This window comes from Hippopotamus amphibius, chromosome 6, assembly GCF_030028045.1.
Source record: "Hippopotamus amphibius kiboko isolate mHipAmp2 chromosome 6, mHipAmp2.hap2, whole genome shotgun sequence".
NCBI classification, from domain to species: domain Eukaryota; kingdom Metazoa; phylum Chordata; class Mammalia; order Artiodactyla; family Hippopotamidae; genus Hippopotamus; species Hippopotamus amphibius.
This window is the reverse complement of record NC_080191.1, coordinates 125,684,020-125,711,469: the sequence shown is the minus strand read 5'-3', so window position 1 is coordinate 125,711,469 and position 27,450 is coordinate 125,684,020. Positions and strand designations below refer to the sequence as shown.

Sequence of the window (27,450 nt, the reverse complement as noted above, 5' to 3'; positions counted from 1 at the left end):
GACCATTTTCTTCATTGTTTTGGGTTTGTATTTGTAGGTGTTTTCCTTTTCTTGTGTTTCCTACTTAGAGAAGTTCCTTTAGCACTTGTTGTGAGGCTGGTTTGGTGGTGCTGAATTCTCTTCACTTTTGCTTGTCTGGAAAGCTTTTGATTTCTCCCTCAAATCTGAATGAGATTCTTGCTGGGTAGAGTATTCTTGGCTGTAGGTTTCTCTCTTTCAGGACTTTCAGTATATCCTGCCATTCCCTTCTGGCCTGCAGAGTTTCTGTAGAAAGGTCAGCTGTTATCCTTATGGGTTTTCCCTTATATGTTGTTTGTTGCTTTTCTCTTGCTGCTTTTAATATTTTTTCTTTGTGTTTAATTGTCATTAGTTTGATTAATATGTGTCTTGGTGTATTTCTCCTTGGGTTTATTCTGTATGGGACTCTCTGTGCTTCTTGGACTTGGTGAATTATTTCCTTTCCCATGTTGGGGAAGTTTTCCACTATAACTTCTTCAAATATTTTCTCAGACCCTTTCTTGTTTTCTTCTTCTTCTGGGATGCCTATAATTCGAATGTTGGTACGCTTAATGTTATCACTGAGGTCTCTGAGACTGTCTTCTATTCTTTTTATTCTTTTTTCTTTTTCCTGCTCTGTGGCATTTATTTCCCCCATTCTATCTTCCAACTCACTTATTTGTTCTTCTGCCTCAGTCATTCTGCTGGTTATAGCATCTAGAGTATTTTTAATTTCAGTTATTTTGTTATCCATTGCTGTTTGTTTTTCTGAATTCTTATGAACTGTTTCTTGTACTTTCTCTATTTTGTTATCGAGATTTTGTATCATTTTTAGTATCATTACTCTAAATTCTTTTTCAAGCATTTTTCCTATTTCCTCCTCATTTATTTGGTCTTGTGGGGTTTTTTTCCTGCTCCTTTGCTTGCATGGTGTTTCTTTGTTTCCTCATGGTTGTCCAAGCTTTTGGGGTTGCTTGTCCTGGTGATAGAGGTGTTTATAGAAGACTGTCCAAGCCTCAGACTAATGTCCAAGTATTGGATTAAACGAATATTAAGTCTAGGAAACACATACATGTATAAGACACACAATTACTGAATCCGTTAGGACATAAGGCTCTAGAAAGACCTGAAAGAACCCCAGTGTGCCATCAGATATCCAAAGAGAAACCCAGCAGAAATTGACAACTGAAACAGAACAAATCAGAGACAAAAGCAAAAGCAAACAAACAAACAAATAACACCTTACACATACAAACATTAATCCAGGGAGATTTTGTAAGCTAGGATCAAATATAGAAAAGAGCCAGAGTACCACCAGCGAGAATGGAGATTCTCAGAATGTAATTAGACAACTGTACTAAGAACTAAGATAAAGACAAAAGCCTAATATTAAATACCAAGGCAGTGCGTCATCTGGAGAATAGAGCAAGGAGTCTGAGCAGACCAATTGTGTTGCTTATAAGTATGTTAAGATAAAATAAACTTAAAATGGCTGGAAGAAAGGGGAACAGAAGAGCGTAATGTGGTTGGAAATATGCAAATAAAAAGAAAGGAATAGAAATGTATAAAAGATAGGGATAAAAGGAAAGCTCTCCGGTTCCCATGCTCCCGCTCCCGGGCTCTCTGTTCAGCCGGGGATCGATGTCTCGGTCCGGGAACGCTGAGCTGCGCTGCGGACCCTCCGTATGTTTCTCACTCTCTCCCGTCTGCCACAGCTCCGCCGCTTCACCCTCTTTGAGCCTTCGTAGATGCCTCCCTACTGGCTATGTCGGGCTCCCTGCAGTCCTTTCTGGTGTCCGAGGCCGTCTGCTGTTCAGCTGGTTCTCTGTGGGAATGACTGCGTCCTTCCATGCATTCCCAATGCATCTGTGGAGAGGGATGCACTCCACGTCTCTCTACTTCGCCACCATCTTTTCTCTCTCTCTTGATTCTTAAATGAACTAAGTCTTTCACCATTTTCCCAAAATGTAAGGATGCCTCCTATGCGCTGTGATAAAGACTTAATAAAATATGTCAAATTACTATCTTCTTAACTGGCTTAAGAAACATTTATGAAAAGTTACAACTATTTAAAATTTATCTCAATCCAGTAGGATTTTCAGTCTTCCTTATGTTTCCAGTAAAATGTAATTATTTCTAGTAAAGAACACATTGTCACATCTAAACTAAAATTCCTATGGTGTCAGGAACAAGGCAGGATGTCCCCTTTCACCACTCATTTTTGGCATTGTGTTGGGAGTCCTAGTGAATGCAGTTAGACAGGAAAAGTAAGATCATCTCTGTAGAAAATCTTAAAGAATCAACAACAAAAACAGGAACTAATAAGGGATTATAGCAAGATTGCAGGATACAAGATTAATAGACAAAAGTCAGTCACTTTCCCATATGCTACCAATGACTACCTAGAATTTAAAATTTGAAACACATTACTATTTACATTAGCATCCCCGCAAAGTGAAATACTTAGGTATAAACCTAACAAAATGTGTAGAAGACCTATATGAGGAAAACTACAGAACTCTAATGAAAGAAATCAAAGAACCAAATAAATGTAGCGATATTTCAAGTTCTTGGATAGAAAGACTCAATGTTGTCAAGATGTTAGTTCTTCCTAACTTGTCTATAAAATCAGTGTAGTCCCAATCAAAATCCAGGAAGTTCTTTTGTGAGTATAGACAAACTGATTCTAAAGTTTATATGGAGAGGCAAAAGACCCATAATAGCCAACATAATTTTGAAAAAAGAACAGTTAGAGGACTGACACTACCAGACTTCAAGACCTACTGTAAAGTTACAGTAATCAAGAAAGTGTGGCATTGGTGAAAGAATAGACAAATGGATCAACAGAATGGAATAGAGAGCCCAGAAATAGACCCACATGAATATGGTCAACTGATCTTTGACAATGAAGTAAAGATAGTCTTTTCAACAAATGGTGCTGGAACAGCTGGATGTCCACATGCAAAAAAGGGAATATAGACACAGACCTTAAACCCTTCACAAAAACTCAAAATGGATCACAGACCTAAATGTAAAGTGCAAAACTATAAAACTCCTAGAAGATAACAGAGGAGAAAATCTAGGTGTCCTTGGATTTGGCAATGAATTTTTAGATATAACACCAAAAGCATGGTCCATGAATGAAATAATTGATAGGCTGGCCTTCGTTACACTTAAAATCTTCTGGTCTCTGGAAGACAATGTCAAGAGAATGAAGAACAAGCCACAGACTTGGAGAAAATATTTGCAAAAGATATATCTGATGAAGGACTATTACAAAAAACATACAAAGAACTCTTAAAACTCAACAATAAGAAAACAACCAAAATAAAAAATGGGCTTAAGACCTTAACAGATGCCTCACCGAAAGTAGATGTATAGATGGTAAGATGACATATGAAAAGGTGCTCCACAGCATATGTCATCAGGGAAAGGTAAATTAAAACAGCAGTGAGATACCACTACATGCCTATTAGAATGGTCAGAATGCAGAATACCGACAACACCAAATGACCGAATGCTGGTGAGGATGTGGAATGACAGGAACTCTCATTAATTGCTAGTGGAAGTACAAAATGGTGCAGCCACTTTTAAAGATACTTCCGCAGTTTACTACAAAGCTAAACATTCTTACTGTATCAGCCAGCAATCGTGCTCCTTGGTATTTACCCAAAGAAGTTGAAAACATGTCCACCTAAAAACCTGCAGTAAACTAGTACGTGCAGACAATGGAGTATCCATCAGTGAAAGAAAAAAAAAAAAAGACATGGAGGAAACTTAGATGCATAACTAAGTGAAGAAAGTCAGTCTTAAGAGGCTACTAACTGTGTGATTCCAGCTCTATGATATTCTGGAAAAAGGCAAAACTACGGAAATAGTAAAAAGATCAGTGGTTACTAGGCAGGAGTTAGAAGGGATTAAGGAATGAACAGGCAGAGCATAGGGTTTTTAGGGCAGTGAAGCTACTCTGTATGACATTATAGTCGTGTATGCATGTCATTATAAATTTGCCCATACCCATAGAATGTAAAACATCAAGACTGCACCTAATGTAAACTGTGGATTTTGTATGATGTCAGTGTAGGGTCGTCAGTTTTTAGAAATGTACTAACCTGATAGGGGATGTTGATGATGGAGAAGCTATGCATGTGTGGGGGCAGTGGGAAAATGGTAAATCTCTACCTTCTGCTCAGTATTGCTGTGAACCTAAAGCTGCTCTAAAAGGTAGCTATTAAAAACAAACAAAATACTTATTAGAGGCCTGGTAAGTGACAATAACAAGTGAGGGATAATTACCGGGGATGTTGGAAACTGGAGATCACAGATGGCATCTGAATGGGGAAGCTGATTGTTAGCATCAGCAGATTGAGTCATCAGAGCATGGGAGTTACGTGGACAGATTTCCAGTTGTGGTAGTCTAGGTTATGCTGTGGTGACAACTTCAAAGTCTTAGTGGCTTATAAGAAAAAGGGTTTGCTCTTACTTACTCCATATGTCCCATGAAAGTTATCAGAACACCTCTGCTCATCAGAGTTTCTCAAGCACATGTGCTGGTGAAGACTCCATATTGATCCAATCTCTCATAATTGCCAAGGCATGAGGAGGTGCCCAGCGCAACTCACAGACTGGATCTAAAAGTTTCTGCTCAGAAGTGAAGTACTTCACCTGCAGTCACAATTCATTGGTTAGTGCAAGCCATATAGATACAAGCAGCTTTAAATGAGCAGAAAAATGCAATCTTATTATATGCCAGGAAGGAAAGAAAAGAGTTTGTAAAAAGCACTGACTACCTCACAGATGTTCTGTGGTTTTGTTTTTGTTTTCGTTTTCCTCAAAATCGCTTGCAATTCAAAATGTTCATTAAGATCACCTCATATATAAATGTGGGCAACTAGTTACATTTTAAAAACACATCTTTAGCTTGACAATGCTTGCTAGCTTCTAGTTTTTAATTTTATTTTTATCAACCAACATCTTAGTAGAAGCTAGGGTAAATTTGGCAGCCGAGTAAAGGCAGTGAAAGGCCCTAGGGATAAGGAAAATGAAAAAGCATAGAGGGAAGTTTCTCAGTTGGACACAGGCAGAGGTATCAAAGATTTACTTTCACTTCAAAGTTTGCCTGCCCTGAATGGTTAAAATTAAAAAGACTGACAAAACCAAGTGTTGGTGAGAGTGGAGAACAACTGAAACTCCCATAAATTGGTTTGCCATTTTGAAAATCCATTTAGAATTATCTAATAAAACAAGACATATACTTTATGATTTAGCTGTTTAACTTTTAGGTATATACTCAAGAAAAGTAAGTGCAAATGTTTACCAAAGCTCATGTACAATAATGTTTCTAGCAGCTCTTTTCATATGCAAAGATCCTAAAATGTCCATCAATAGGAAAATAAAGTGTATTGTATTCACACAATGGAATACCACACAGTAATAAAAGGAAGAAACTGTGACATACAACACAATATGGCTGATGGATAAATCTCAGAAGTTGTCTGTATTGTCACGGTTCTCCAGAGAACCAAGAGAATGTATATATGGAATTGGCTCACCTGTTTTTGGAAACTGAGAAGTCCCACAGTATGCAGTTGGCAAGCTGGAGACACAGGTGAGTTGATGGTCCAAGTCCAAGGTGGGAGAAAGCTGATGTCCCAGCTTAGACAGAGAGAGAGCAAATTCTTCCTTACCCCACTTTTCCTATTCAGGCGTCCAGCTGATCGGATGAAAATCAACCACACTGGGGAGTGCAATCTGCTTTGCTCAGTCTACCGATTCAAATATAAATATCATCCAGAAACACCCTCACAGACACACTCAGAATGTCTAACTACATATTTGGGCACCCCATGGCCCAGTCAAGTTGACACATAAAACTAACCATCACAAGTCCACTGCTCGTCAACTTGGCACTCATACACATCTCCTTAAACCATACTTAATCTTCAAACATAGATAATAAAAAGTGCATAATTCCACCTAACAGGATAGGACTACTTCCTACAGTTGAAAATACATGGGGCTTCCTAGGTGGTGCAGTGGTTAAGAATCCTCCTGCCAATGCAGGGGACACAGTTTTGATCCCTGCACCAGGAAGATCCCACGTGCCGTGGAGCAACTAAGCCCGTGTGCCACAACTATTGAGCCTGTGCTTTAGAGCCCGTGAGCCACAACTGTTGAGCCCACGTGCTGCAACTACTGAAGCCCACGCACCTAGAGCCCGTGCTCCGCAACAAGAGAGGCCACGGCAATGAGGAGCCCGTGTACCACAATGAAGAGCAGCCCCTGCTCGCCACAACTAAAAGAAAGCCCACGCACAGCAAAAAAAGACCCAACACAGCCAATAAAATAAATAAATAAATTTATATACAAAAAAAAAAATACACTAACCCCTTCCCCAGAAGAGAAAGTCCTTGAGTGATGTATATTCTTCTCCTGATACCTGGTAACTTAAATACTGATATAAAATTAATACTTAAGTGCCATGATAGGGTAAGTCGGTACATCTTATGTTATATGGTAAGGGAATAGAAGAGGAAAACGAAGATATTTGCTATACACACAACATATAACAAAGTAAGGTATACTCATAGTTCTCAATTCTGTAACAGATCACATGGTCATAGCTGGCATTTATAATTGCCTTCTTCCACTACCCGTTACCTTTGCCTTCAGACTGCACTTTAGCTGGTTTTATTTTTTCACCTGGTAGGATTACACAAACCTTCATTCCTAAAGAGCATGGGACATTAGCGGTCGTGTCTGGATTAGGTTATTGTAGTTTTCCATTGATATTAACACAGGACATGGTAATGCCAAGAGAGGCCCTAACAGATTTCCTGTATTTCAGGATAATCTTCCTTGCCTCCATTGTTGACTAGCAGTCCAGTTTCCCCGTTGGTAATCAGGATCAATTACATCATCCAGTATAGTTACACCCTTCTTTGCCTGTTGATTCAAAGGCATGAAGAGTCAGAAGTGCCAGGGTGGCAGTCTTAACTTTCAGTTTAATGGAATCATCGCTTTGCCTCCTAATGTAAGCACCTCACTCTGGTACTAAAGCTTCTAGGCCAGCAGAGCATAAAGTCACAGGAACAGGAAACAGAGATTTTGCTAATGGGTCACTGTGGGTAGTAGTGGTGCCACTCCCATTTCTATCCCTTGATTTCTGGACTCATAAATACTGGCTATGGAAGAAAGAGCCCTATACTTTGGATGCTGATTCAGAGCATATATAGCCTCCTAGAGAACCTTGTCCCAGCCTTGCAAGGTATTGCCACTTAGTTGGTGCTGTAGCCAAATCTTCAAAAAGCCATTTCACCATTATATCAATCCAGCTGCTTCAGGATGGTGAGGAACATGGTAACACCAGTGAATTCCATGAGCACAGGCCCATTGCAACACTTTTTTTTTTTTTTTTTTTGCTGTAATGTGTGTGCCTCAGTCAGAAGCAATGCTGTGTGAAATATCATGGTGAAAAAGGGACACAAATAACTTCATGTTATTGCCCATTCAGAGAAGTCTACCAACGTACATCTTCCTCAGATTTCCTTGTCACCAATTTTCCAACCATGTTGATTCCAAGTCTCTGACCATCCAGCCAAATATTCATCCAGCCATTGACCATAGCCCATAAATCAGTATGACACATCTGGAGTTTTATCTTTCCAAGCAAAGTGAACAAGCAGGTGTCCTGCCCAAGGCTCTGATAACTGGGAGGATTTTCTTGACCACTGTCCTTCAGGGCTGTCCCAGAAAGGGGCTGTAGTGTTGCAGCTATCCATGTCCAAGTGGTGCCTGTATATCATACGGAACCGCCTGTAAATCAAGCCTGAGTCTTTTCCTCCTCTGTAAGCTGATGGTAGGTGAATTCTGAGAGAGGGAGGGAGGGAGGGAGAGAAGACAGTGTGGCATGAGTGGGGACCATAGATATCTGGGCCATTTCTTCATGTAACTTATGCCTTCTGGGCCTGCTCAGGCCCAATCACATATATACTGCTTCCATTTGATAGTGGAGTGCTGCAGTGCACACCCAACTTTATGGCTTGCTGGGTCAGATAACATGCAGTTCATGACTGGTAGCTTAGGTCCCATGGTTATCTGGTGGCTAATGCTTAAGAGTTTGGTCTCTGGTAAGCCCCATAGCAGGCCAAGAGCTATTTCTCAAAAGGAAAGTAGTTCTCTGCAAGGGATGTCAGGATTTTGCTCCAAAATCCTAAGGGCCTGTCAGAGACTCCAAACAGCATCTCTGTATGTCACTGGCACTTTAAATGCCATGGTTAAAGAGGGTCACATGGCAGAGTGGCTTGCACAGAAGACCAGACCTGTTGCAGAGCCTTCTCTTGTTCTGGCCCCACTCAAAACTATCAGCTATTCAGGGTACTTGGTAAATCAGCTGGAGTAGCACACCAAAATGAGGAATATGTTGCCTCCAAAATCCAAAGAGTACCATGAGGCACTGTGCCTTATTTTTTTTTTTTTTTTTAGTTGTAGGAGGGGCCAGATGCACCAAGTTATCCTTCACCTTAGAAGGGATATCTTAACATGCCTTATACCACTGAGCTGCTAGAAATTTCACTGCGGTAGAAGTCCCCTCAATTTTTGTTGGCTTTGTTTTCTACATGCTGATATGGAAATATTTTACTGATAAGTCTAGAGCAGTTGCTACTTCTTGCTCACTGGGTCCAATCAGCATAATGTCATCAGTGCAATGGGCTAGTGTGATATCTTGTGGAAGAGAAAGTTCAAGGTCCCTGTGAACTAAATTATGACATGGGACTAGAGAGCTGGTATACCTGTGAGGTAGGACAGTAAAGGTATATTGCTGGCCTTGCCAGCTGAAAACAAACAGCTTCTGGTAGACCTTAGGTACAGGGATGGAGAAAAAGGCATTTGCCATATGAATAGCTGCATACCAGGTACCAGGGGATGTCTTAATTTGCTCAAAGCAATGAAACCACATCTGCTACAGCAATTGCAGTTGGAATCACCACCCGGTCAAGTTTACAATAATCCACTGGCATTCTCCAAGATCCTTCTGTCTTCTGCACAGGCCAAATAGACAAACTGAATGGGGATGTGGTGGGAATCACCACCTTTGCATCTTTGAAGTCCTTGATAATGGCACTAATCTGTGTAATACCTCCAGGTATACAGTATTGATTTTGGTTTACTATTTTGCTAGGTAAAAGTAACTCTAGTTGGCTTCTCCTTGGCCTTTTCCAACATAATAGCCTTCACTCCACGGGTCAGGGAACCAATGTGGGGATTCTGCCAGCTACTGAGTATTTCTTCCAGTTATGCATTCCGAACTGGGGAAATAACCACAGGATGGGCTCAGGGACCTGTTATTTCCTTTTCTTCAATGCACAGTCACCCTCGTAAAAGGCCATAGGTCCCATAGGGAAGGCTTAGGGAAATATTAATAGTATAAATTTTTGATAATGTCTCAGGCTCCTTCCTTCAGGGGACCTGGTCTCTTCTTTACTCAAGGACTTTTGAATCTATAAACTGACTCAAGTCTGGGAGTTGATTGAGTGTTTGTGACCCTCTGTTTTTATGATTCAGTTTTGACTTTTGTTCACTTGATCTAGAACTTTTCTGCTGCAGGTGTTAAGACATCAGGGAGGGAAGGAAGGTGGGGGAACTGACAGTGCAGCCCAGTCTACTGTCTCTCAAAATAAAACACAAACAAGCAAACTGCAGTGCTGACCAGATCCTAACATGTGAATTGGCCTGAATAGGGCCAAAAGTCTCCATTTGCACCAATCTACAAATAATATTTTCACACCTATGCACTACTTTTAAGAAATAAATGGTTTATTAATAAAAATCAGGTACTTAATTTATCATAAGCAGCAGTATTTCCTTATGATTAAAATAAGGATTATGGAAATAAATATCCAATTAGAGTTAGTATCCCAGCTCTACCATTTGTTAGTCTGTGCCTCACTTTCCTCTTAGATCCATGTTTGGGGGAGTCATATTACCCTCTCTATGCCCTAGTTTTCCCATCTGCAAGATGGGAAGAATAATAGTACTTACCTACATGAGTTGATTTGAGCATTAAGTGTTATTACATATAAGGTGCCTAGGACCATGCCTGGCACATAATAAGCACTACAAAGGTGGTAGCTATTATTATGTTACTAACTTTTCCTTTTTAAAGTGAAGGTCTGTTGTTAGCTCGCTATCTAAGATTTCTATGACACCTGCCATAGTTTAATTTTTTTTTTAAGTATTTAATTGCATTCCTTTAAAAAATACTTTAAAATATTGTTTCTGGTTTAATTTTGGATCAACAGAAATAGAACAAATGTATCCATACAACTAACTCTTAAGCTAAGGATTTCTTAGAGCAGAGATTCTCAAACTTAATTGTACATCAGAATGACCTGGAAGGTTTGTTAAAGTACAGATTTCTGGGCCCATCTCCAGAGTTCCTCATTGAGTAGGTTTATGGTAGAGCCTGAGGTTTTGCATTTCTGAATATTTCCAGTATAATACTGATCCTACTAGCCTGGGATGACACTTGAGAGCTATTGTCTTAGTGAACAAAATCAAATGTTTGTTAGGGAAAGAATTTTGAAAATTTAGTTTATTCTCTTTCTGTGTGTATGTATATATACATACATATATATATAGTAATTTCTTGAACGATATATGAAATTGTTACTATATAGTTGAAAAGGTAAATCTTACCAAATAAAATCACATAAGTACAAATACTTAGGAAGTTCAACATTCATGTAACATTTCTAATAAAGTTGCCAGATAGTCCAAAGGAATATGTTCTTTTATAACCATGACATTTTTCTTGCTAAGAATTTTTTTCAAAACAGCTAGTTACTGATTCTTCTATTATCTGATAGGTAATCCATATGATTACTACTCATTTAGGGCAAGAGGATTTCTTTGATATTCTTCTTTATGTCACCAACTTCCAGGTAAAGCTCTGCTAAAAAATAAGCTAACAAATCTCTTCTTGTTTCTGATGTGTGTGTGTGTGTGTGTGTGTGTGTGCACGTGCCATTACTTTTAATGAGGTCTAATTATTTTTATGATAAAATAATTGTGAAGTGTTTTAAGCTATGTGATATCAAATTTTTAAAAAGTATTGGTTGCAAACTAATAGTAAATAATTTAAAGAAGGGGAAGGCCAGTAAAAGCATTAGTGAGCTTGTATTTTGTGAATAAGTTTTTCTAAGTCTTGCATAAAGTAAAAAGGAGGACAACACTTACCAGACTCCTTTGTTCTTCCCTCTGTTGTAAAATCATATCTGGGGACTGACCCTCCAGTTTTATCATATGTGGTATTTTTATAACACACTCTTGAAGAATGTGGGAAGGAAATAGGATTTGAAGGGTGAAAAACTGGGAGCAATAGAAACACAAAGTTGAAACAGTAATTATTTCATTACATTTTCTTATCTTACTGAAAATGTGGGTGTGTGTTATGTAAGCAATCACTCCCTTAAGAGGAAGAATTGACTCATCACTCTGTTAATTTATATAGTGTCCCAGGATGTAAAATAATGTAGAGCTTCTCATTTGGTTAAATTGGGGAACAAAATTTGGAATTCTGCCAGATGAACAGGCAGATAGTATTCCAGATCACGTGCGACACCAGGCTTCTGACAACGTGAGACCAGGGGGTCACCGGCTTTAAAAAACACATCTGTGAAGCCAATTTAACTAATACATAGATTCATTTTTGTTTCCTTCTTGGTTTTTGGCACTGTTCTATTTTATGGTGCAGGTCACAGACCTACACATCTGGAACTGATCTAGTGTTTTTCAATTGAAATGGTGCTAAGTTCATATCCATGCCTCAGAGTTTCATGAGAGTTGGTGTTTTGAGGATTATTAGCCAAACCACTCTTGTAATAGTGTTTTGATTTCATCCATCTTTAGGGAATTATGAGTAAGTGCTAGATAATTAAATTCAGTCATATTGTCACATATAAGAAATATGTAAAAATATGTCATTTTTGCTTCAGAAATCCAAATATGACCAGGGTTTGATTTCCTGGCTCTGTCTTTTTCGGACAAAATCCTTGATGAAGCCTCTGTAAACCTTGATAAGTAAGGGTAATAATTCCCTCTTTTTAGGAGTTTTGTTATGATTAAATAAGCATGTTTTACCATTATTATTTTGTTTATATTATTAATACATCCCTGATTCTCAACTATAAACATTTTTATGGCTTTCAGATGATGCGTAAGTACTCTAAGTGGGAGATAAATTTCTTAGAAAAATAATGAGAAATGTATTTTTAGGTCTTCTGCCCATTTTTTGATTGTTTTCTTTTTGTTGTTGTAGTAGAGAAGCCCTCAGCCCCTGTCTTTCACCGCCCTGATTGCTAGGCAAGCAGACACCAGGCCCCTTCAGCTCCCTATATGTCCATCTGGCAAAGAGGGCTTGGAGGGCAAGGGAACCTTTCCTCTTTCACAGCTCCCTCCTAGGAGCACTGGTCCATCCTGATGCCCCCCCCCTCCTTTTTTGTTTTTCATCCTGCCCTGTTACATGGGGATCTTTCTTTCTTGAAGCTTTGGTTGTATAAGAGGGCTTCCCCCAGTTTTCAGGTGGCTTTCTGTGAGAAATGTTCCACATGTAGATGTATTTTTGATGTGTTTGTAAAGGGAGGTGAGCTCCACATCCTTCTATTCTGCCATCTTGATCTCTGCCCTTAACAGCTTTTTCCTACTGAATAATTTCTTGTACTTTGAAATTAATGATTTTATGACAGCATTTATCACAGCTTGAATGTAGGCAGGGTCTATGACTTGCTTCTAAAATAAGAGAATATGAAAATGAGATGGGATATCTCTTCCTTGATTAGGTTAGTTATATGACAAAGGTTATGAGAGGTCACTCTTAGCTGACTAGAGAGCAATTCCTCTCTATTGCTAGTTTGAGGAAGCAAGCTACCAGTTTGTTAGTGAGCCCAGGAAGAGGTCCAGGCGGCAAGGAACTGCAGATCGCCTTCAGCTGACAGCCAGCAATAAAACAAACATTTCGGTCATACAGCAGCAAAGAAGTGAGTTATGTCAACAAACTGAAAGAGCTTGGGATCAGATTTATCCACTTAAGCCTCCAGATGATAATTCAGCCTAGATAACACCTTAATTTACACTTTTTGAGACCCGAGCAGAGGTTCTCTTCTTCCCCACAGAGCACAAGACTCTTCTCCCCAGCCCAGAAATACCATTCTGCTGGCAGCACTGGCAGATGGCATGATAAATACCCAATCTAGGAAATGTTCTTCGTCCCATGCACTGGAGAATCCCTTCCCTAGAGGTGTGAGGTCACTGGTCTGGAGAAGCTCCTTCAGCTCCCTGAAATTGCGTTAGCTGAAACCAGTGGCAGCCTCAATTTACAAGCTTTAGAGAAGCAGCAGACAGCAAAATAGCACTACATAGACTTTGAAAATTAGATAGTCATCAGAACCACAGCTCACAGAATTAGGCCAAAGATAAACAGAGGACTGCCTGCTAAAACAAAATTGTAATAGAACCAAGGGTTCCTTAAAAAATAGCCAAAATGCCAGGATACAATAAAAATTCATCCATTATACAGAGGTTGAAAAATTAACTTGAATGAGAATAGAAAATTAACTGACATCAACACCAAGATGAGTCAGATATTGAGATGATCTGACAAAGATTTTAAAGCATTCATCATAAAAATGATTTCACAAGTAATTACAAATTCTCTGAAACAGATGGAAAAATAGAAAATCTCAGCATAGAAATAGAAGTTACTTAAAGGAACCAAGTGGAAATGATAGAACTGAAAAATACAGTAACAAATTCTTTTAAACTTGCTGGATGGGCTCAGAAATATAGAGTGGGGATGACAGAGGATAGAATCTGTGAACCTGATATAATTGACCTAGTCTGAACAAAAAGAGAAAATAGACTAAAAGAAAAAAGAAAAAAAAGATGAACAGAGCTTCAAGGACCTGTGGGACAATAACAAAGAACCCACCCTTTGTGTCATCAGAGAAGACAAAACGAGAAGGGCTGAAAGAGTATTAAAAAAAAATGGCTGAAAATTTCCCAAATTTAGTGAAAGATATAAATTCACAGATTCCAGAAGATGACAGGTATATATACATGGAAAATCCCAAGAAATCTACATACCAAATAAAGAAAACTAGAACTAATGAGTGCGTTCAGCAAGGTCGCATGATACAGATCAAGACATGAAAGTCAACAGCATTTCTATATACTAACAATGAGCATATAGAAAATCAAAATTAGTAATGCAATATAATTTACAATCACTCCAGTGAAAATGAAAGCCTTAGGTAGTCTTTAACAGGCCTTAGTTTTAGGTAGCATGAATTCTCCTACTTTATTCATAAACTTAACAAACATGTGCGGGATCCATATGCTGAAAGTTACAAAATTCTAATGAAAGAAAAGATATAAAGAAATGGAAAGATATACTGTTTTCATGTATTGGAAGATTCAACATAGTAAAGACAGTTCTCTCCAAACTGGTTTATAGGTTTAATGTACTTTCTATCAAGAGTCAAAAAAAGAAAAGAAAAACTTGTATAGACAAGCTTACTCTAAAGTTTATATTACAAAACATTAATAACCAAAACCTTTCAGCTAAATAGGATTAGGTGACGAGAAGGGGACGCTCTCATGCCCTGCGACAATAACAGAGCCTAAGAGGAGGAAGAAAGACTTCTTTCCTGGCAAGGACTCAGCCAGTGAAAACCCATGGACTCTCTGTATACTATAGCCCTCCCAATTTCCTTTTTCCCTCTGAAAAGCATTCTCCTTCCCATGCCATGCGGGTGCTGGCCATGGATGCAGACCCAAATTGCAATTCTCTGCTGATCTCAAATAAACCCGTCTTTGCTGGAAAAATATCTGGTAGTCTATTTATTTCAGGTCAATAATACATAAAGACACAGGCCCTAGAATATATATAAAACAATAATGAAAAAGAACAAAGAGGTAGAAATCCTTTTATCCAATATTAAGGCTTAATAGAGAGCTGCCATAATGAGGACCATGTGCTCTTGGTGGAGGCATAATCAAATAGATCAATGGAATAGAATACAGAGTCCAAAGTATATTCACACAAATTTGTTGAACTGATTTTGTACAAAAGTGAAAAAATAATTCATTGGAGGAAGGATAGCTTTTTCAACAAATGGTGCTAGAGCAGTCAGAACTCAGAGGCAAAAATACAAAGGTGAGTCAAAAATTATCTGCATTCCAGTTATAGTAAAGCTTCTATAAATCTACAGCCAGAGTGCAGATAATTTTTGACTTACTGTCGTACAAACCTCAATCTAAGTCTCATACCTTACACAAAAAGTAACTCAAAATGCATCAGATATTGAGATGTAAGACTTAAAACAATCAAAATTTTATTTAAAAAACAGGAGAAAGATCTTCAGATCTAGGACTAGGCAAAGAATTCTTAGACCTGGCAATAATATTCCAAATCCATAAAAGGAAAAATTGGTAAAATGGATTTCATTAAACTTAAAATCTTTTGCTCTGCAAAAGACCCTGTTAAAAGAATGAAAAGACAGATTGGGAGGAAAAAATGTGCTCATTGCATATCCAAAAATGGACAACTATCTAAAAATATATAAAGCACCTAAAAACTCAGTGGTGAAAGAGAAAGTGTTGATCTAGAATTTTGTATCAAGTGAAAATATGCTTAAAAAATAAATGTGGCCTACTGGGTGTAGCAGCTCTAATGAGCAAAATTTCCACCAGGTCATGTGGTTGGGAAAGAATAGATTCCCCTCTGCTTTCACCTGGAGACCTGGACAACAGAGATCTCTCTGTTTCTCCATCACTTTCACAGCCACTCCAGCCCTAGCCTTTGCTTCTATGTAACTGAAAATTAACCAGTTGGAAATCAAGACTCTTCTAAACAACTCAGTGATCGAAAATGAAATCAAAACAAATTATAGATTATTTGAAAGTAGCACAAATAAAGCTATTTTATATCAAAACTCAAGAATGCTTTGCCCTATGAATTTATTAAGAACTTTTGGAATTACCAGAAATTAACACAAATCCATTTCATATTAAAACATTTAAAAAATAAAAAAATAAATGTTGCGTTAGGCTATTTTATGGTAAAAGAAAATGAAGACAATTTGTCACCACCACACTTGGACTACAAGAAATGCGAAGGAAAGTTTTTCAGGCTGAAGGGCAATTATATTAGCTGAAAACTTGTATACTAATGAGGAATGAAGATTGTGGAAATGGTAAATGGAAAAACATTTTTTCTCTTAATTCCTTTATACTTACGAATGATAAACCGAAAATTATAGCTGTAATGGGATTTATAACATATAAACATATACTGCATGTGACACCTATAGCACAAAGGATGAGAATAGAGTAAATGGACCCAAATGTTTTCAGTGTTTCTACATTAATATGAAATGGTATAATATTAACTCTTTTAGACTGTGAAAAGTTAAGCACATGTACTGTAATCCAGAAAAACCACTAAAAATTATGTAAATAATTATACCTAAACATCCAGTAGATTAATTAAAAGCCAGACATTTGCAGTATGGATTAAAAAAAAAAAAAGACCTGACTATATACTACATACAGGCATTGCACTTTAAAGTAAAAGTGTAGAAACTCTGAAATTAATAGATGGAAAAATATATGAAGCAAACTAAGCATAAGAAAGCTGGAGTGGCAACAGCAATATCTGATAAGGGAGTCTTCAAAAAAAAGATACTATCAAAGATAAATAAATAAATATTCCGCTTTATTTTGAATAAAAATATAAACATAAATATAGAAACATGTACCAATCATCAATGTTCCTAAAAACAGAGCTTCAAAATTCAAAAAAACATTAAATAATTAAAGACGAAATTGACAATTCCACAATCATAGTTGAGGATTATAAAACCTCTTTCTCAACAATTGATAGGACAATGAGAATAATACACATGTACATACATACATACATAGTGAAGACTTAAAAGATCTGAACAACACTATTAACCGACTCAACCTAATTGATGTTTATAGAACCCTACACCAGAGGACTACAGAATACATGTTCTTTCCGATTGCAATGGTACAATCGCTAAGATAAACAATATGCTGGGCAATAAAACAAATCTCAATAAATTTAAGAGAACTGAAATCATACAGAGTATACCCTCTGACCATTATAGAATTAAATTATAAACTAGTAATAATAAAGTATCTTTAAACTGACAAATATTTGAAAATGAAACAACACATTTCTAAATAATGTATAAAAGAATTGGTCAAAAGGAAAATAGTGAATGATAATAAAAACACAGCATATCAAAATTTGTGTAATGCATCTAACATAGTGCTTACAGGAGATTTTATATCTTAAATTATTTATGTTAGAAAAAGTTATTTAAAGTGAATCATTTCAGCTTCCATCTAAGGAAGTAAAAAAAACTCGAGTATGTGTAAGGAAGAATATCAACATAAGACCGGAACTCAGTGAAGTATAAACATCAATAGAAAACATCATAAATTTTAAAACCTAACTGGACTTACCAAGATGAAAAAGAGAGAAAAAAATAAATTATGATTATCAGGAATGATATAAGTAAAAAAAGTAGATAAATATCTTGAAACTACTACTTATCAAAACTAATGAGAGACAACAGAATATGCATATGGTCCTGTATTTAATACAGGAATTCAATTTGTTATCAAAATTATTTCCATAAGCAAGTTTCCAGGTTAAAATGGTTCACTGATGAATTATATAAATCATTTAAGGAAGAAATAACACCAATATTTCAAAAACTCTGAGAGAGAATATAGGGGAAAGACACACTTTACAATTGGTTTTATGAAGCCAGCATAACTCTTAAAATGAAACCTGACCAAAATATTACCCCCAAAATAACATTCTATATCAGTATTTCTTATAAACAAAGCCACAAAATATTTTTAACAAGATATTAGCAAATCAGGTTGAGTGATATATATGGAAGAATAACAAATTTTAATCAAGGGAGTTTACCCTAAGACTGCAAGTCTGGTTTAATATTCACAAGTCATCAATGTAATTCACCATATTAACACAATAAAAGACAAACCCAATATGATTATTTCAATAAATTACAAACAAGCATTTGACAAAATTCATCAGTCATTTGTGATAACTATCAGCATACAAGGAATGGTAAGAAACTTTCTCAGCTTGATAAAGAGTATCTGGAAAAGCTATTTAATGCTAAAATATTGAGTGTTTTTCCACTAAGATCTGAAAAAAAAGTCAGGATGTCCAGTCCTACCATTTCTATTGAATCTTGTACTAGAGCTACAAGCTGATTGCTGTAAGGCAATGAAAATACTTAAAAGGCCTAAAGTTCAAAAATAAACAAAACTATCTCTATTTGTAAATGATATAATTTTAACAAAGAAAAAACTAAGGAAACTGTAATAAAGATACTAAAAATAATAAATGAGCTAGCAAGGTCGCAGATTACAATTAAAAATCAATTGTATTTTCATACACTAACAGGAAGAAATTGGAAAATGAAATTACAGAAATAATTCCATTCATAATGGCATCAAAAAACAAAATATTTGGAAATTTAACAAAGACTATGGAAGACATTCACATTAGAAAATATGATACATCGATGAAAGGTAATCAAGGAGTCCTAAATAAATGGAATCAATTTACTGGAGTTCATTGATTTGAAGACCTGAAATTGTTAAGGCATCAATTCACTCCACGTTGATCTATAGATTTAGGGCAATCCCAAACACAATCCCAGCAGATACTTTTGTAGAAATTGATTCTAATGTTTATATGGAAGCACAAATGACTTACAATATCCAAAGCAATCTTGAAAAAGAAGAACAAGATTGGAGACCTTAAATTAGCTAACTTCAAAATTTACCATGAGGCTACAGCAATCAAGATAAATGTGGAACTCATCTAGGATTGATAAACAGATTAGAGAATAGAGAGGAAAAGAATAGATAGTCCAGAAATACAATCACATGTTGATCATAGTTTTGACAAAGGTGCACCTGAACTCCAAAAGGGATAGGAATGTCTTCAACAAATGATCCAGAAAAGGTGAATATACATATGGGAATAATTAACTTCAAACACTATCTAATGCCTTACAGAAAAATTAACTCAAGCTATATCATAAACTAAAATGTATTAGCTAAATCTATAAAGCTTTAGGTGAAAAAAAGCTTTAGATGTTAAGCACAGCATAATATATTTGTAATTTGGATTTAAGCAAAAGTTTTGTAGAGAAAACTAAGAAAGCAGTAAATATAGAAGAAAAATATATATGTTTTACTTTGCGAAAGGTAAAAACTTTTGTCATCAAAAGACATTAAAAAAATTAATAGGTATCCCAAGGACAGGGAAGAAACTTTTAAAAGCACTTCTGACAAAAGACTGCTATATATAATATATTTTTTAAAAACCCTATAACTCAATAATTAACAGGCAAAAGAAAATCTATTAAATATGAGCAAAATATTTCAACTGAAATTTGACAAAAGGAGAGATATAAATGACCAATTAGCACATGAAAAACTGCTCAGTATTGCTTGTGATAGGAAAATGTCTATTAAAATCACATGAAGATTTCTACACATCTCATCAGAATGGTTAAAATGAAAAAGAATTACATAACTAAATGTTGGGGGGAATGTAAGGTATTTGTAACGCTCATACATTTTAAATTGGTATGTAATATAGTGCAACCAAATTGGAAAAACTCTGGCAATTTTCTATGAAACTAAGCATATGTTTATATTTTGACACTAATTCAAATCCTAAGTGTTTATCCAAGAGAAGTAAAAACACATGTTCACAAAAACACTTGTATAAGAATATTTATAGCATCTTTGTTTGTAATAGCCAAAGTCTGGAAATAGCTCATGATTCTATCAATGACAATGGATAAGGAAGGTGGGATCTAGATGGTGGAGTTGGAGGACACTGAGCTCATCTTCCCTCATGAACACATCAAAACTACAACAACTCTCTCTCTGAAATTGACCTTCAGCCTAGCAAAACATCTCTTCTACCACCAAGGCTATAAAGAAAGATCCACATGGAGTCTGGTAGGTAAGGAAGAGAAGCGAACTAGTCTGGACCCCCACCCCTAGCTGGGGACCCAGAAGACAGGGGGATATTACAGGCTTGGGGATCCTCTCTGGGGAGGGAGGTGTCCAAGTCACATAACAGGCACCCCAGCCCCAGGGTCCAACATCAGGAAGACGAGACCCCTTAGCTGGTTTGAACATCAGTGGGGCTTACCAGAGGGCTGTGAGAAACTGAGACTCTGCTCTTCAAGAGTGCACACAGACTTGCTTACTCCCAGTCACAATTGAAAACTGCCCAGTGCTCATTTGCCACGACCACCACTAGCAAACCCCCCGGCTCTCACTAGGCTCCTTCCCAGCCCCTCTTGCTCTGGTGCTGCTCCCAACTAAAACAGAGGCAACCATTGCAAATGAGAGGGTGCACACTAACAGGGAACAGAGCTGGCTTGGCCCCTGGCTCTGCCTTTACCAGGGCAGAGGCAGCCATTGCAGGTACATGCATGTGTTTACACACTTAAGAGGGTGTAAAACCAGCTCCTGGGAGAAGACCAGCATTTCTGGCACATACATCCATGTTTACACTAGGAGAGAATGAAAGCTACTCAGTAGTATGGCCCCAACTTCTCTGGCCCCAACCAAGCCTAAAACTAGGGCATGCACACTGGGGGAAAATGTGAAACCAGCAAAGAAGTACAGCTGTGCTGTACTTGGGTCTTGGCCACACCCTCAACCAAGATGGAGACTGTCATCACACCCACAAGAAACCCAACTCCCTCACAGCTCCTGCTCCACCCTTTGGGTTCTACCCCTACCCCTGGTAAGGTGGTGACTGCCATTGAGCATAGGAGGAGTCCTGGCTCACACCTGGCTCTAGTTCTACACCCTCCCACTCCAGCGCTATATCCCACCAATGCATTGGCTGCCACTGTACCCCTGGAGAAGACACAGCCTGTGCTCACTTCAGATCCAGCTCTCCCACCACAGCCAGTGGGCACACACAGACTGTATAGGGATGCTCCCACACAGGATACACCTTCAAAACTGTATTAGGTAACTGTTTCATCTAATCTACAAAGACAGAGAAAGTTAAACAAAATGAAAACACAAATATGTTTCAAAAAAAAAAAAAAAACAAGGAAAAAAACCCTAATAACAGGTACAAATAATTTACTTGATAAAGGGTTCAAAGCAGTAGTAATAATAATGCTAACTGAACTTGGGAAAAGATGACCATAGTGAGAATTTCAACAAAGAACAAGAAAATATAAAGAAGAACCAATCAGAGCTAAAAAAAATATAATAACAAAAAATGAAAAAGTACACTAGAAGGGATTAGCAGATTCAGTGATATATAAGTAATCCAGAAGATAGAATAACAGAAATTACCCACTCAGAATAGCAAAAAGGAAAACAAATTTTAAAATATGAGGATAGTTTAATGGATCTCTAACATAACATCAAGCATACTAATATTTGTGTTACAAAAGTCTCAGAAGAACAGAGTGAGAAAGAGGCAGAAAATGTATTTGATAAAATTATGGCTGAAAAATTCCCTAAGCTGAAGAATATAAGAGATATCTGGGAATGGGGAGCACAGAATCCCAAACAAGATGAATCCAAACAGACCCACACCAAGACGTCATAATTAAAATGGTGAAAGTTAAATATAAAGAGAGAAATTTAAAGGCAACAAGAGAGAAACAAAGAGTTACATAAAAGGGAACCCCCATAAGGCTATTAGCTGATTTTTCTACAGAAACAGAAGTTTACAGTAATACAGGCTTTCCTCAAGAAACAAGAAAAATCTCAAATAAATAACCTAACATACCATCTAAAGCAATTACAAAAATAAAGACAAACAAATCCTCAAGTCAGCAGAAGGAAGGAAGTAGTAAAAGAGCATAAATAAATAGAAAAAAAAATAGAAAAGATCAATGAAACCAAGAGCTGTTTTTTTTGAAAAGATAAATAAAAGTGATAAGCCTTTAGTTACACTCATTAACAAAAGCAGGATAAAAATCACATGATCATCTCAGTAGATGTAGAGAAAGCATTTTACAAAATTCAGCATCCATTCATGATAAAAACTCTCATCAAAGTGGGAACATACCTCAACATATGGGAACATACCTCAACATAATAAAGGCCATTTATGACAAACCCACTGCTAACATCATTCTCACTGGTGAAAACTAAAAGCTTTTCCTCTGAAAACAGGAACAAGAGAAGGATGCCCATTCTTGCTGTTTCTGTTTAACATGTTATTGTAAGTCTATCCACAACAATAAGACAAGGAAAAGAAATTAAAAGTATTCAAGTTGGAGGGGAAAAAGTAAAACTTTCACTATTTGCAGATGACATAACACTATATGTAAGAAACTCTAAAGTCTCCACACACAAAAAACTATTAGAAATAGTAAATGAATTCAGTAAAGTTGCAGGATACGAGATTAATATACAGAAATCTGCTGCTTTTCTATACACTAATAATGAAATATCAAAAAGAAAAAATAATCCTATTTAAAATTGCATTAAAAAGAGTAAAACACCTAGCAATAAACTTAACCAACTAGGTGAAAGGCCTAGATTCTGAAAACCATAAAACATTGATGAAGCAAACTGAAGATGATAAAAAGAAATGGAAAGATATTCCATGCTCTTGTATTGGAAGAATTAATATTATTAAAATGGCCATACTTCTCAAAGCAATCTACAGATATAATGCAAACACTATCAAAATCATTCTGAACTAGAAAAAGTAATTCTAAAATTTTTGGAACCACAAAGAACCCTGAATAGCCAAAGCAATCCTGAGAAAAAAGGACAAAGCCAGAGGTATCATGCTCCCTGACTCCTGACATACTACAAAGCTACAGTAATCAAAATAGCATGGTATTTGCAGAAAAACAGACACATAGATCAATGGAACACAGGAGAGAGCCCAGAAATAAACCTATGCTCATGCAGTCAATTAATCTATGACAAAGGAGGCAAAAATATTCAATGAGGAAAAGGCAGTCTTTTCAATAAATAGTGTTGGGAAAATTGGACAGCTACATGTAAAAGAATGAAATTAGAACTTTTTCTTACAATATATACAAATATAAACTCAAAATGGATTAAAGACCTAAATTTGAGACCAGAAACCATAAAGTGCCAAGAAGAAAACATAGGCAGTATTTTCTTCCACAGAAATTGTAGCAATATTGTTTTGGATCTGTCTCCTGAGGCAAGGGAATCAAAAGCAAAAATAAACAAATTGGACCAAATCAAACTTAAAAGCTTTTGCATGTCAAAGGAAACCATCAGAAAAATGAAAAGATAACCTACTGAATGGGAGAAGATATTTGCAAATGATATGTCTGATAGGGGGTTAATATCCAAAATATACAAAGAGCTCATACAACACAATATCAAAAAACAAACAAAAACCAGACCAAAAACTGAGCCAAAGACCTGATAGCCAACAGGCAAATGAAAAGATGCTCAACATCACTAATCATCAGAGAAATGTAAGTCAAAACCACAATATCACCTCACACCTTTCAGAATGGCTGTCATCAAAAAGTCTACAAATAACAAGTGTTGGTAAGGATATGGAGAAAAGAGAACCCTTGTGCACTATTGGTGGGAATGTAAATTGGTAGAGCCATTATGGAAAACAGTGTGGAGTTTCCTCAAAAAATTAAAAATATGACTACGAAGTGATCCAGCAATACCACTCCTGGATATTGTATTCGAAGGAAAAAAAAAAACAGTAATATTAATGTTCACAGCAGCATTATTTACAATTTCCAAGATATGGAAGCAACCTAAGTGACCATCAACAGAAGAATGGATAAAGAAGTTGTGGTATAGGGAGTTCCCTGGCAGTCCGGTGGTTGGGACTTGATGCTTTCACTGTGGTGGCCCAGGTTTGATCCCTGGTGTGGGAACTAGAATCCCACAAGCCGCACAATGCAACCAAAAAAATAAATGAAGAAAAGGAAGAAATTGTGGTATGTATATATATAGATAGATAGATAGATAGATAGATAGATAGATAGATACAATGGAATATTACTCAGCCATAAAAGGAATGAGGTTTTGCCATTTGCATTGCAACAACATACAAGGGTGAGTCAAAATTATCCACACTCTGGTTATATTAAAACTTCTGTTGGCCACATTGTCTTATTAATGCTTTCCATTCAAGGCTACTGTCTCCCCAGTTACTGATTTGCAGGTGTGAATGTGTTACATGAGTTCATTTGTAACTGTGGTGTGAGCAAAACTGGATGCCCTACTTGTGACTTGCACAAAAGAAGAGTGGCGTGCAGTGATTCATTTTTTGTGGTCTGAGGGTGTGCACGTCCACACACTTCTGCCTACACTGTCAACACTGCAAAAACTTCGTTTTGAGGTGTTAAAGCATCTTCCCTATAGTCCTGATCCTGCTCCATTGGACTTTCACCTGTTTGGTCCCCTGAAAGCAGCCCAACGAGGATGAAGAGTCATTTCTGATGAAACAGTGAAGACAGCAGTGCATTTATGGTCCACAGTTCATCCTAAAACATTTTTTAATGAGGGAATACAAAAGCTTGTTGACAGATGGACAAAGTGTACTGAAAAGCAAGGAGACTATGTTGAAAAATGATGTATTTGTCTTTTCTAAAAGTTAATTGAAATAAATTCTACAGCCAGAATGTGGATAATTTTTGATTCACCCTCATAGATGGATCTAGAAGGTATTATGCTTAGTGAAGTAAGTCAGAGAGAGATAAATAGTATATATTTTGACTTATATGTTGAATCTAAAAAATAAACGAATATAACAAAAACAGATATATAACAAAACAGAAACAGGCTCACAGTTATAGAGAACAAACTAGTGGTTACTGGTGGGGAGAGAGGTGGGTGAAGGGTATGATGGGGAAGGGGATTAAGAGGTACAAACCACTAGATATAAAATAAATAAGCTACAAGGATATAATGTACAGCACAGGGAATATGGCCAATATTTTATAGTAACTTTAAATGGAGTATAATTTATGAAAATATCAAATCATTACACCTGAAACTTATATAATATTGTAAATCAACTATATTTCAATTTTAAAAATTAATAAATAAGAAAGTGAAAGCATCTGGGTCAGAAAAAATGAAAATGGATAAAGAAATTGTAATATATTCATACAATGGAGCACCTCATAGCAATAAAAAGAATGAACTACTAGTACATAAAACAACATGGACTAATCTCACAAATATCCTGCTGAGTGAAAAAAGCTACACACCCAGAGTACATACTGTCTGATTCCATTTATAGAACCTATAAACAGGCAAAATTTTATATGGTAAGAAAAAAATCAGAGCAGTTGTTGCCTATAATGGGTGGAGTGGGAATTTACTTGAAAGGGGCATGAGGAAGCTTTCTGGGCTACAGCTAGTATTTAGCATCTTGATAATGGTCTAGATTACACAGGTGAATGTATTTGTAAGAATTTATCACATGGCATTCTTAAGAGTTATACATTTTACTCTTTGAAGGTAACATTTACCTTCAAAGAAAAAAGGAACCAATATAAACATCGGACAATTGTTAGTTATACACATGCTGAAGTATCTAATGGAAATGTATTGAAGTTTTCAACTTACTATGAAATGTGTCAAAAAATGAAGTACTGTCTGATGGATAGAGGGATAAATGGATGGATATATGATGAAGCAAGTATAGTAAAATGTTCATTGTAAAATCTGGATAATGGATACATGGGTGTTCACTGTAACAAATTTCAACTCTTCTGTATATTTGATTTAATTTTTTATAATTAAATCTTGAGAAAAGCCAATACATTTGTCTTATTAGTTATCATTTGCAAAATCCGTTTCCTTAATCAAGTTAAACATAGTCTTCAAAGTAAATTAATCAAAGAGAGTGACTGTAAGATTTTATTTTTCCTGTGATTTCCAATTTTTCAATGTTGTCTGAGGCTGTCAATACTCCCACTGAAACAGATTTCAAGTTACTAAATGCAGATTTTGGAAGAAGTGCTCACAATTGTTTCTCGTGAAGTTGTGCAAGCTGGCTCTAACATACTCCTGATCTAACCTCACCGAACATGTTAGGGATTCTTATGGACTGAATTGTCCCCTTGCAAAATTCATATGTTGAAACCCTAACTCCGAATGTGACTTTATTTGGAGACAAGGCCTTTAGAGAGCTAATTATGGTTAATGAGGTCACAAGGGTGGGCTATTAATCCAGTAGGACTGGTGTGTCCTTATAAGAAGAAAAAGAGACGTATGAGATCTTTCTCTCTCCACATGTGCCCCGAGGAAAGCCCACGGGAGGACACAGGGAGGACGCAGCCATTTGCAAGGCAGAAAGAAAGTTCTCACCAGAAACCAACCCTGACAGCACCTTGATCTTGGACTTCTAGCCTCTGGAACTGTAAGAAAATAAATTTCTGTTGAAGCCATCCAGTCTGTGGCATTTTGTTATGACAGCCCTAGCACAGTAATACAGGTGTCATGCTTTATTCTATGAAAGAATGATATAAGATTGGTATTACTATTCCTCTTAAATTTTATCAGTATTCACAGGATTTTGATTGTGAGTTTGAACACCAATCCTATCACTCTTGAAAATTATATATCCTAATCTAGAAAAATCTTCTCCTACAAGGAAGATGGCCTCAATCACATTGTCTTTCAAGAGAAGCTCCGATATAAAAGGTAAGTGCCATATTCCAAGAAAAAGAAAAGCAAATGAAGAAAAAGACAAAAGAACCTCATGATTCTACTGCCTGAAAGCACATTTATAGTTGGCTAGATAATTAGCAGTACTTTTTGTCAAATGCTGTTGAAGAAGGATTTATGCTAATAGTGATTCACTTTATCTCATGCTTAGACCTTAATTTAATCAGAGGCTCACTTTCTCTTTAGCTAAAACATTAGCTAAATTGCATTGGGAAAATAAAACCCAGAGGCAGAAACTAATTGGAAACATTGCTTTTAGGTAATGAAGCACTTACACATCATTTTGGGAATTCATTAAGTTTTAGTTTGGGGATGTTTTCACGTAACTCACCTGAAAAATGCATAATTGTGATTGAAATATATAATTGTCAAAGTCATTGAATGCAGGGGGACTTTGGAAATTCATTTCATTTCATTTCACCAAATTTCATCAAAATTTTCCTAAATAGTGGTGCTTTAATGATTTAAAAAAAAAGGTAAACAAGGCAGTATTCCACTTCTTAAGTAGCCTAGTAGAGGAGAACCACATTTAAACCTCTACCAGGTGATAAGGGCAATTAAAGAGGTTTATATAGGGCGCCATAGGAACACGAGAGAGCAGTATAGTCTTTCTAAGTAGGA

The 27,450-nt window shown here is 36.6% G+C and overlaps 1 protein-coding gene across 1 annotated transcript in view; it reads left to right on the top strand.

Annotated features, from left to right (window-relative positions):
- The window catches only part of LOC130855995 (phospholipid scramblase 4-like), a 58,917-nt gene extending 32,376 nt beyond the window's left edge, over positions 1-26,541 (top strand). Inside the window, exon 8 of the mRNA XM_057740157.1 lies at positions 26,407-26,541. Within this exon, the coding sequence (XP_057596140.1) occupies positions 26,407-26,496 (90 nt within the window). The 3' untranslated portion in view covers positions 26,497-26,541. The remainder of the gene's footprint in view (positions 1-26,406) is intronic.
- The last annotated feature ends 909 nt before the right edge of the window (positions 26,542-27,450 follow it).